The sequence below is a fragment of the Helianthus annuus genome, chromosome 14 (genome assembly GCF_002127325.2).
Source record: "Helianthus annuus cultivar XRQ/B chromosome 14, HanXRQr2.0-SUNRISE, whole genome shotgun sequence".
NCBI lineage: Eukaryota > Viridiplantae > Streptophyta > Magnoliopsida > Asterales > Asteraceae > Helianthus > Helianthus annuus.
In genome coordinates, this window is record NC_035446.2 from 12,380,277 (window position 1) to 12,392,773 (window position 12,497).

Sequence of the window (12,497 nt, forward strand, 5' to 3'; positions counted from 1 at the left end):
TTCTGTGCGATAGTAGGTATTGCGTATTTAATTGTAACACCTAGGGCTGTAAACGAACCGAACGTTCAGCGAACAGTTCGTGAACCGTTCGGCGAGAAGTTCGTTTATGTTCGTTCGTTTAATAAAACGAACGAACATGAACAAGAAATTTCGTTCGATTAGTTAAATGAACGAACATGAACAGAGGTCTCGTTCGTTCGATTTTGTTCGTGAACGTTTGGTAAGGTGTTCATGAACATGTTCATGAACATTCGTTGATTTGCGTTTGTTTATGTTTGTATGTTTGTGTTTTAATTGAAGATCTTTGTACTTTTTTATTTTTTATTTGTACTTTTTATATTATTAAACTTTTATTTATTTTATTATCCTAACAATTAAACTAGGAAACCCACTTTCACCTTGCTTATGCATCATTTCCCTTTCATTTCTCATTATTTACATCGGCGAATACGATCGACTTCCATCCCACAATAAAGGATTCAAGTTCGAGTGCTAATCTCTGGGCCATCTATCTTTATCCGTTGTCGCGTTCGCCAAATTTATTTGTGTTTGTTTGTGTTCGTGAACCGTTCGCGAACATGCTCATTTCCTTAATGAACAAACACGAACATAAAATCTCGTTCGGTAAGTGTTCATAAACCGTTCGTGAACACATTTATTTCCTTAACGAACGAACACGAACAAGGCCTTGTTCGTGTTCGTTTGGTTCATTTACAACCCTATTAACACCCCTCCAGGATTTGGGCCCTTAGGCATATCACTAGGAGGCAAGATGGGCCTGTTGCGAGTTATAGAAGAGTAGTGGGCCGATGTCATATTATATATATGAACACAAAGCTTCGATGAACAGTGATTTTGTCAATTATTAAGTAATTTATTTTTATTTTTAGTAATAAGTCTTTTATTTAGCATTCAATTTGATTATCGTTAACTTTCTTTTTGTAAAATTGTAAATCCATATTTATGTTTATTAATTTTTTAAGATTCCAAGTTATTTGACTACGCATTGTGATAGTACGTTACCGCCGACGTTGGATCGGTATCGGTTTGATCCGTTAAAGTACGAGTACGATTCATGTACTCGGTATAAAAATCAACATGTGTTGTCGAACGGTATCAATTGGTTCAGATTGTCACGCTACCGATACCGATATTCATTTATCGTCAGACTTTATGAGTATTTTATACATATTAATAGAAACTTAGTATGAACAGTAAAATATTAATATCTTAATTACTATTAATAATAAGCATCAATATTGAATATATATTATTTTTTATAATTATTAATAATAAGGATTAACATCAAACATATATCAATATTAATATGATTTTTTATTATTCTCTAATTATATTTGGTAATAGTATTTCTAACTAACTTCGAAGTAATATTGTTTTTACTTTTGATAAACTGACTCGGTATCGCTATCATACTGTACCGTACCCGATCAACATCGATACCTGTATTCATTTTAATGATATCCGGTTTTGATACTTTTTCATTCATACAACTTCGTCTGCGATGATAAATGAATATCGTTACCAGTTTCATGATGATCTGAACTAACCGATGTCCTTCGAACAACATCAGAGAGCTGGTACCGGTGACGGTGTTCATTTATATCGTTTCTAGCCGGTGTAAAATACGTGTTGATTTCTATACCGAGTGCATGTATAATACCAGTACTGCAACGAATCAAATCAATAACCATCGAATGCCCGCAATAATATAGCGCCACAACGCGCACGCAAATAACCTATATATCCGTTATCAAAGAAGAAACTAAATAAATTAATGCATAACGATACCGATATTGTTCGGTTCGGTTCAATACAGTATGGTAGTGACCCAATGTCAGTTTATCAAAATAAAAACAATATATAAATATTGGGACTGATATATATATGTTTTTCTATCAGTTTTCGATTCGATCTGGTACGGTACCAGCACAATATCCATTTAAAAAAAATTATATCGCAATGTTAAAATAAATTAAACATAGAATACAAACGAATCAGACCGACCTCAATTGAACAACATCGGTACTAGTATCGATATTTTGTTTTTATTGTTTTCCATTGATGTGATATTTCGTTTCCGGTTATTGTAGCGAGTGACGATATCATAGCGAATCGAACTGATAACAATTGAATTCCCGCTGCGAAGCGCGGGGGAATCACACTAGTTATGATTATTTTTCATTGAATTACAACACCAATATAATGAATCTTCCATCATATCAACATCACACTAAACGTATCCAAGACTTTACCCAAAACAGGTGGGGGCAAGTGATGTAATTAAAGAGGCTTCATATGTGGCAGCCTACTTTTTTATGGGTATTTTTGCAGGCCAAATTTCATACGGCAGAAAATAGCGGCAATTTTACTTGGTCACTGACAGCCCATTCTGCCCAACTGGCTAGTCATTTTCATATTACTCGTTTTTGCTCCATTTGCACCGGGACCTGACCCAACACAAAATAATATAATATCACTAAAAACTAAAAATAATAAATAAAAACTAAACTAAAACTATACAATTTACACGGGATAAATATGTGTATTTTACCCCATATCAGTCTCTGAAAGCAACTTTCTTTCCTGATTCTCGGCAGATCTGACGTCCCTTCTCCATTTCTTAACCTCAACTTTGATTCTTTTCAACAATGACATAAACGACAGGTCTTTCCTGCCATCGATGTGAGGAGAATTCAGCGCTTTTTGAACAATAACTGTCAGGTTTTGGTCGTTAATCCAAGAGTTGAAAAATTTGAAGGGTATAGGACCAAAGTCGAGAGGATTGCAAATGAGGGAAATAGGGCAATGGTCTGAGGCACCCCTTTCGAGAACTCCTGCTTTGGCAGTAGGCCACCGATTCACAAACGAATCACTAACCAGAAACCTGTCTAATTTACTAAGTTTAACATCAGCGTAACCTGAGATAAACGTGTACTTGCCCCCCGTCATAGAGAATTCAAAAAGACTAGCCCGCATAATGAACTCATTAAACACATCAAAAGATCCCCTATCAAATCTGGAATTGACCCTTTCGTCCTCAGAACGGACATCATTAAAGTCGCCAAAAATCACCCACATACCTTCCATTTGATTAATCAGAACCAAGAGATCTTCCCAGAGAACTTTTCTGAGTCTTGCCTCATCCGGGGCATGAATGTTCAGAATATTAACCTTTTCTTCAACTCCAGAAATCTTACCCGAAACCAACAAGAAGCGGTGATTTTGCAGGAAGAAGTCCTCCTGAAAACGGTCAAGATTCCATAAAATCGCCAAACCACCCAACCTTCCCACCGAATCAACCGACACAGTTTTGAGTTTCGTATTATCCCAAAAGCGACGAAGACTAATTTCCGAGAGACCCGATTGATGAGTCTCTTGAAAACCAATAAAATCAGCTCTTAAATTCTTTTTCAGATTTTTAACCCAGATCCCCTTTCTACCCAAGGAAACTCCATTCATATTAATAGACAAAAAATTCATTGACAACCCATTTTAATCGATTCCCCATTAACCAATTTCCTCACGTGATTAACAAAACCGTTTACCTCGATTCCCAACGCCACTCCGACTTTAATCGTTCCGTTCACCTCCGTCTCTTCCCCACTGCGTCTCAGGACATCATCACGAAAAACATCAGCTCCATCTCCAGAATTGTCTGATAACTCATTATCTGCCATAACCCTTTTAGCTTCTTCTTCCATCCTAAAGATAGATTCAATATCGAACGGATCTGAATTAATATCTTCTTCAGCGGAGTTGTTGAGGTCTGGCGTAATAAACTCACGGACTTTGTCTTTCTTTTTGTTATTGATAATGTTTTTACGGTTGGGTCTCAAAGTGATGTAACTAGGCCTTAAGGCTTCCAGGTTTGGCCCATACTCCTCAACCTCATTATCATAATTAGGCGACAGCCTAATCACAACATTATCAGCATTGGGCCCACTGGGGTGGCCCAGAGACTCGACTACGTGCATATTATTATTATTGTTGGTCAAAATGCACTGATCCCCAAGCGGCTCCTCAGGAGGGGAAACATTATCAAATACTCTCTCCAAATTAATACCTGCTGACTGCACATCATGATCCCTAATGTCCCCATGCGCGGCCTCATTAACCTCGAGAATAGGAGACAAAATAATTGGGGTCGCCATACACGTAGAAGACGAAGAACCATCCTGACTCTTAAGTTCTTCGTTATCGGAATCAGACGGCAACTCCAACTCCGATGACTTCCCAGGAGAATCCGGCCCCGACTCTTCCAATTTCAAAAAATCCGGGCACCATTGACCCGATATCTCCTCCACCCAAACCTTAATTAGATGACCTTTCCAGCTAAGATCGAATTCCTTAGACACTTTCTTTCCTGAATCAACCAAGATAGCCAAACGATCCTCTGCCATGTTTCCACTGTAACAGTTCGCCTCCGACTTAACCAATAACCGGCCACACCGCTCTCCGATCTTATTAATGACATGTCGATCCCAGAGAGGGATTGGGACACCTATCACTTTGATCCAGGAAACTCTCTCAAAGATGGGAGGAATCCCATCCCACACATAAAGCCTCGAGAACCACTTCTCCCACTCATTTGCCTTACTGATTCTGAACTCCTCCGCTTCCTCCGGGCGATTAAAACACAGTAAAACTTTAAGCTCCCCCCCCCATGTATCTGAGTTCAAAGTTGTCATCCATGATGCCAGAAATATGATTATTAATCACATTCAAAATCTCTATTTCTTTCACTTCGCCGATAAGCGAATTTAAATTCCCATTTCTTCTTGTCTCTGAATTCATAGGGGGTAGATCAATCTTCGCACTATTAAAGGTCATACACTCGGGTTTAACGACAGAAGCATAAGATTTGTTGATAGGTTTATAGACAGTTTCCTTCGGCGGTATGTTTGCATTCTGGGCTCCAACATGTGTCTCCTACAATCTAGAAAAAACGGACACCCTTTCACTATTCTCCTGTAATCTTGAAAAGATAAAAACCCTATCACCAAACTTTTGTTCCTCAACTTTTGAACTGTCCCTTCTGAATTTAGCTAGGCTCACGCCAATAATAGCTCCATCAATTCTAACATCTTTAAGCTTCTTAATCCACCAGGAAGGATCCTTAATATTAGACAACTTAACAAAACCGAACCTGTTCCCTGCACTATCTGTCTTAAAAGGAACAAAAACGTCTTCCAGGTTGGTCAGATGCTCAAACGCTCTCCAAAGAGAATCCCGAGAACAGGACTCCGGGAGATTGGAGATGAAGAACGACGTAGCATTGCGAAGTCTGAATTCTCTGTTGAGGAAGCTTTTTTCACGTTTCGCTTCCTTCTTGCTTATAACTTTATGCCAGCTATCATCTTTGAAAAAACGATTATCTTTGAACCCTATCCCGAAACCTCGACCCATGAAAGAAAACTGAGGATCACGGGCTCTTTAAGAGGTTAATAGGATTTGAATCAATCTAGCTAAACTACCTCTGTAGCCGCGATCGATATCAGACCTACTAAGCAATCAAGAGGCGGGATTGAAACAAGAACAAAGAGAGGAAACGCAAAAGACCGATCCAGAAGGCGAATGGATAAACAAGAGCAGCTCTGATTAGGATGAAAGGTAATCTCAGTGTTCTCAGAAAGGGAGAGCAGAGAAACCTCGCATGCTAAACTGAGATGACCGTCATCGTCGAGCGCTTTCGGCACCGATGAGAGAGAGAAAAAAGTTTTGTCGGGGTAGCTATCATGTAATAGGATACTCCTTTCTAATTGTTAGTTGATAAAGTTCACTTATGAGTCACTCAAGATTAGGGATGAGATTGGTACAGTACCCGTATCCATACCCGTACCGGTACCGAAAATACCGGTACCAAATTTGAACAAAACTGGGTACCAAATATATAGGTACGGTACGGGTACGAGTACGGGTACTGGTACGGGTATTTTCGGTACCGTACCCGCTTTGGTACCATTTTGTTTTTATTTAGTTTTTGAGCATTTGTACAAGTACTAAATAGGTAAAATTGACATAAGTACCAACATAGTACGAGTATTAAATAGGTAAAATTGGTACGAGTACCAATACGATACGGGTACCATATAGGTAAAATCAATATCGAGTACTATAAATACCATAATACGAAATAAAACATAATAAAAAAACTTTTAAAGATCTATATAAAATTCGGTACCAGTACCCGTTTTTACCTGTACCCGTACCCGTACCAATACCGAAAGTACCGGATACCAAAATTAATAAAACTGGGTACCGATACATGTACCAAATACCTAAAATCGGTACGGGTACGGGTACGGGTACGGGTATTTGGGAAAAAAAGCTCATCCCTACTCAAGATTTCTATCGTCACGAGATATAGCTTTGAGAGTTAATTGTCTTCTTAAATAGAAATAATAATTTTGAGCCAAGCTCGAGACCAGATGTCTCAAGTTTATACCATTAGCTTCACTCCTGGCTAAGGGCGGATCTAGACCACTTTCAGTTTGGAAAAAATTAGTGAGAACATTGTATGATTTGGAAAAAAATAGTAAGAATTAGTGAGAATCTAACAAAAGAAATACAGTAAAGAAAGTTCTTAGATCCGTCACAGCTCCTGGGCCAAAATCACTTTGCAGCTCATTTAATTCTTTGTAAGGCGGTAAGGCCCATGACGGTATTTTTTATCAATGGCACAATCAAGTATTAGGGTGGACGGTATCATTCACCGAACACATGCGGGGATTGGTCTTCACCTCAAGGGGAACGATTGTCGGTGGATCTGTGAGTGGGGAGTGGTGATTTCGGTGACTACTCACCCATGCGGGAAGATGAGGGAAGGAGGAGGGGGGGGGGGGGGGGGGGTTTAATGGTGGGTTTCAATCCCTTTCAACCAATCACATTTTTTTTAATTATGTACCATTCTCCATGTGTTTGAACCGTTGCCAGTGATTGAGTGCAAAATGGGGAGAGAATAACTCAAACACCGTAAGTGATAGAACGATACCCTCCACCCTTAATGATCATACCATTTGTATTTTTGCCACTCGATCATTTTCTTTAACGGCTTAAATTATATCAAATTCGCCTTCAGCAGATCGAAATCTTAACATCAAGGGAGCAACACCTTAACTCTAATGACTTTACCAATTGAACCCAACCCCATTTGAAATAAATTGACATGAGATTTGATGGCCTTTAGCATTAATAGTTTGAACATTTCGTGTTATATTTTTTTTTTGTCTCAAGTATATCGATTCAGCTAGTTTTTATTGCAAACTTGTAAAATATGAAAACAACCTAAAGTATAAATTATAAATGTATCAATTCAATGCTTTTAATATATGATCAATAATACGGATGTCAATCAACAGTGTTTTTTCTTTCAAATCATTATTTTTTACCATCTTGACACGGTCAATTTTAGTATCTAATATCTTTTTTTTGAAAGAAGAACTTCATTAACCAAGCCCGAACTCGAAACCCGAGACAGGCGAAACAACCAAAACAGTTACATAAACACAAAATTACACCAATCCGCCCACGAGATGTGGGAGTTTCTAGATCTATACTTGAACCAAAGAAAACCAAGGGACTTTAACTCACTAAAAATGTTCTCCACCTTTGCTTCGACTCCCGAAAAAATAGCCTTGTTCCGGGCCACCCAAAGACACCAAACAGCCGCGAACATTATGCCCTGAATAATCGGCTTCTCCGCTGCCTTCACCCGGTTCGACAGATGCACTTCCAAAATATCTTTTACCGAAAATGCGAATATAGGAGAGAGACGGCACCATTGACCAACCTTCTGCCATAAAATTGTTGCAATGACACACGAAGTGAAAAGATGATCCACCGACTCAGCTTCCGTTTTACAAAGAGGACAGATCCCATACCAACCACGATTCCCCTTCTACTCAACGCATCAGCAGTAGGAATTCTATACATGACCGTTCTCCAGATGAAAAAATTGCACTTACTTGGGAGCCACTTGCTCCACTTCAGAACGTAGCTGGCACTATTCGTCCTTGCATCCGCCAAAACATGCTTCACTGATTTAACGGAGAACTCACCCGACGGATCGCCAAGCCACCTCCACCTATCTTCCCTTAAACCCAAGGACACTGAAGCGAGATCAGCCAAAAGAATCGACAACTCCGACGCCTCATCCCCGTGATCCGGTTCGAATTTCCACAGCCAGTTACCACCAAGCCGGTCCTGGACGGAACAGGAAGGGACTACTTCCAGCTTATACAAGTTAGGGAACACCTCCTTAAGCGGCTTTTCCTTCAACCAAGGGTCGAGCCAAAATAATACCCGATCGCCCTTTCCCACTTCCCCTCTTCCCCTCTGAAGAGATCTCGAAGCACTACCCCACCGATGCTCGGTTTCGTGACAATAGATACTATATTGTTCCACACCCCGCTGCTCGTCTTCTTCACCGGCATGAAAGACCACTGCAGCCCGCTTGAGTGGATCGCGTCCACAACCTTAACCCACATATTACCCTTCTCGCACTTATACCTCCACCCCCACTTGCTTAGCAAAGCAACATTGATATTTTTTAGTTTAGATATTCCAACCCCTCCAGCCTTCTTCGATGAAGCGATTCTATCCCAGGCTACCCAATGGGTTTTCCTAACATCGCAGGAGCCTCCCCACAAAAATTTCTTGATGAGCTTTTCCAGATCCGAGATTACCTGAGCCGGCGCTTTGTAGAGAGAGAAGTAGTATGATGGCAGACTCTCAAGGACCGAGCGAATAAGCGTGATTCTACCGCCATAAGACATATTAGACGATTTCCATAGCGCTAACCTTGACTCAAAGATATCATAAATAGGTCTCCAATTAGCTACGCGGTTCATATTTGCACCTACCTTAAGCCCAAGATACTTAAAGGGAACCGAATCCGATTTACAACCAACCAAAGTAGCCAATGACACCACATCCGCAGACGCAACTCCAATACCATAAAGGGCAGATTTATCTATGTTAATTTTTAACCCAGAGCAAGCGTAGAAACACCTCAACAATCTAACAACATTCAAAACGTTATCCCTATCCCAATCCCCGATAAAAAGCGCATCGTCGGCGAAGAACAAGTGAGATAACAAGGGCCCGTCATGCGGTAATTGAATTCCCGAGAAAACCCCAACCTCCACCGCCTTCTTAACAAGACAGGACAACGCTTCCATCACCACAATAAACAGGAAAGGGGAGATCGGGTCCCCTTGACGCATCCCCTTACTACACCCGAACTCAAATGTGGGGGATCCGTTAACCAAAACCGAAGCCCTAGCCGAAGACAGCAACCCCCAGATCCAATCACACCATTTTGATCCGAAGCCCATCTGACGAAGGATATCAATCACGAACCTCCAACTAATGTTATCGTAGGCCTTTTCGAAGTCGATCTTAAACAACAACGCTTTCTTTTTGCATTTTTTGAGCCACGAATACACCTCATTAATAATCAATGGCCCGTCGAGAATATATCTACCCTTCAAGAATGCCGATTGAGAATCAGAAATGACCGCTCCAAGAACCATTTTCAGCCTATTAGCGAGAATCTTGGATATGACTTTATTGACCACCCCAACTAGACTAATGGGCCGGTAGTCACTAAGGCTCAAGGGATCCTTCTTTTTAGGAACAAGCGTGATGAATGAAGACCCGCATCCCAAGTTAATCCGACCGGAACCATGGAACTCCGAGACAAAACTAACAAAATCCTCCTCAAAAAGCTCCCAAAAAAATTTAAAGAACCTAAAATTGAACCCGTCCGGGCCGGGGGCCCGGTCATCCCCACACTCAAAGACTGCACGTTTAACCTCTTCCCTCGAGAAGGGGGACTCCAAAGTATTCGCATCGGAACTAGAAATCTTTTGCAAATCCGGGCAACCAAGGCTCGGCCTATCCGAGCACTCTTCCTTGAACCGAGATCTGAAAAAAGAAAAGACCTCCTTCTTAACTAGGGAAGGTTTTGAGACCCACTGGCCATCAACATCCAGACCGTGAATCACGTTACAGGCCCTCCTCCAATTGATATGGGAATGAAAGAATCTGGAATTCTCATCTCCCTCCCTAGCCCACCTGATACGAGCCCTCTGCTTCAGGTCCATGGATTTAGCTAACTCCACTTCAGCTAGAATCTTTCTATTCTCCACAAGAGACCATTCTTCTTCCTCCGTTAACTCCCTTGATTCCAATATCTCTTCAATCGCTTCCACTTCTTCTTTGGCTATAGAAACAACTTCTCCTTCTTTCCTGATCATGTCATCCCTCCATTCTTTGATCTTACTACGAACTACTCCAAGTTTCTTAATAAGGAAAACATCCCGAGGGCCGCCAGGGTCCGGAAAATTGATACAAGCATCCACCACCACCTCCTTGAAACCCTCCTTTGAAAGCCAAGAGTTAAAAAACCGGAATGGACGAGCCCCAAATTTCACCACAGACGATGACAGAACCAGCGGACTATGGTCCGACCACAGCTTAGGCAATGCTCTGAGATCAGCTTCCGGCCAAGAGTTAAAAAACTCAGCGTTGACGAGGAATCTGTCAAGCTTGCTTTTCTTTTTACCATTATCTGATCGCCACGTAAACGCACCCCCCCTCATGTTGTATTCCACAAGACCCGACTCAAAAATGAAGGAGTTGAAACTATCAGCACAGGCCGCTTTATAGGAGCAATTCCTCCTTTCTTCCCTACTCCGAACAGCGTTGAAATCCCCGCCTACGACCCACATCCCATCCTTACTGTTAATCAATAATAACAAATTATCCCAAAGAGCCTTTTTCGCTTGGACGCTCTGAGGGGCATAGACATTGAGAACATTCAACATTGAATTACTACCAACCAGAGATCCTCTAATCAAAATATAATTTCTCTCCTTGACAGACTCGCTCAGATGAAACCTGCTATCATCCCAGATGCTCAAGAGACCTCCAGAAAGACCCGAGGAGTCAACGGACTCCGACCCAAAAGAGCCACTCCCCCAGAACTTACATATATCGGAACGAGAGACTAAGCCCTGTTTAGTTTCTTGCAACATCATAAAATTTACCCCATGCTCCCTCTTGATGCCCTTGATCCAACCCGACTTCAAATTACCCCACATACCACGCAAATTGACCGACAGGAAATTCATAGGTTAACCACATTAATACCTGGACCTCCGCAAGACTTCCTAATCAACGAAGCATGCTGCAATAAATCAACACCAAGCTTTTCCCCTACCTTCACTGTGTTGGCTACCTCGCTCTCGAGAGGATCCACCTGGTCCTGACCCCGGATCGGAGAAGGTGGGCAACTACCTCCCACCGAACCACCTGCGGAACCCTCCATAGCCGCTCTAACATTCAGATCGAACCCTGATATCTCGTCCACCTTAGCCATCTCCTCACTCTGCTGAGCTTGCTGACTTCTATCAGTGAATCCCACAAAGCCAAAACCAGGTTCCACAACTATCTCGGAGCTTCTGGGTCTTTTAAGGGCCTTGGGTCAAAAGGGGAGTCCACCTTATTAACATCAGAAGAGGCTTGGGCTTTCCTGGGCTTAGAACACTGACGAGCCCAACTTTTGGGCCTTTTAACTAACCCACCTGATCCACAGATGAAACTATCCACAACCCCCGGCCCCACTTCCTTAGACTTTAACTGACCCTCCACTTCCTCTGCCATTAACCCTGACCCCACCGCATTAATTGAGCCGCCATTTTCTCTATCCTCATGCATGGGAAAGAATGATGCATGGGCAGACGACGAATTGACTTCCCGGGGCTTTTCGCCTCCCCCATCTTCTTTAAGCTCCGGCGACTTCCCGGAATCCCCTTCACCGGAATCATTCAAATTACCAATAGGCGACGACCTCAAAGACGATTCCTCCCCCGAACTCTGACCAGCGGAAGGACCAATACAGTCCGGCACCCACTCGACAGGGTTCTCCTCCACCCATAACCTGTAAACCCTATTCTTCCATCTCAAGGAAACACATTCTGACACACGGTTCACTTCCCCGACCAACACCCCAATCCTACACAGCGATAGGTCCTGGTCTTCCTCCACAAAGGACGGCACATGTAGGACTTTACCATACAACTCCCCGATTTGAGCGAAAACCTCGGCAGAAAACAGGTGCAGAGGGATCCCGCTAAGATTAAACCAAGCCACTCTCTCAAACGGGAGAGATTGACCAGACCATCTCTCCAACCTTGAAAACCACGGCCCCCAGATACCCTTAGCCTCCAAGAAACTAGTAGCCGACCCCTCATCCAGGAAGGAAATGAGTAACGAAAGCCCTCCAAGATATTGAATATTGGAAACTTGAACTTTAGCAATCCGAAGGAGCCTATCAAAATCAACTAGAGTTTCTAGGTCCGTTGTTCTCCCGACTAATGCCAGACCAGACAAGCTCTTGAAAGCTTCGGATCTATCCGGAATAACCACCGATTTTTCTGAACCCTGCAACTCTTCCCCCACCGATGGCATCT

General features: G+C 42.1%; 1 protein-coding gene across 1 annotated transcript; it reads right to left on the reverse strand.

Annotated features, from left to right (window-relative positions):
- Positions 1 to 2,142: 2,142 nt before the first annotated feature.
- On the reverse strand, positions 2,143 to 5,610 carry LOC110908048. Its single transcript, XM_022152946.2, has 3 exons — positions 3,567 to 5,610; positions 2,573 to 3,261; positions 2,143 to 2,468 (listed from the first exon to the last, which is right to left on the reverse strand). The coding sequence occupies exons 1-3, from the start codon at positions 4,707 to 4,709 to the stop codon at positions 2,438 to 2,440; spliced, it is 1,863 nt and encodes a 620-aa protein (XP_022008638.2). The 5' UTR covers positions 4,710 to 5,610; the 3' UTR covers positions 2,143 to 2,437.
- Between the last annotated feature and the right edge of the window lie 6,887 nt (positions 5,611 to 12,497).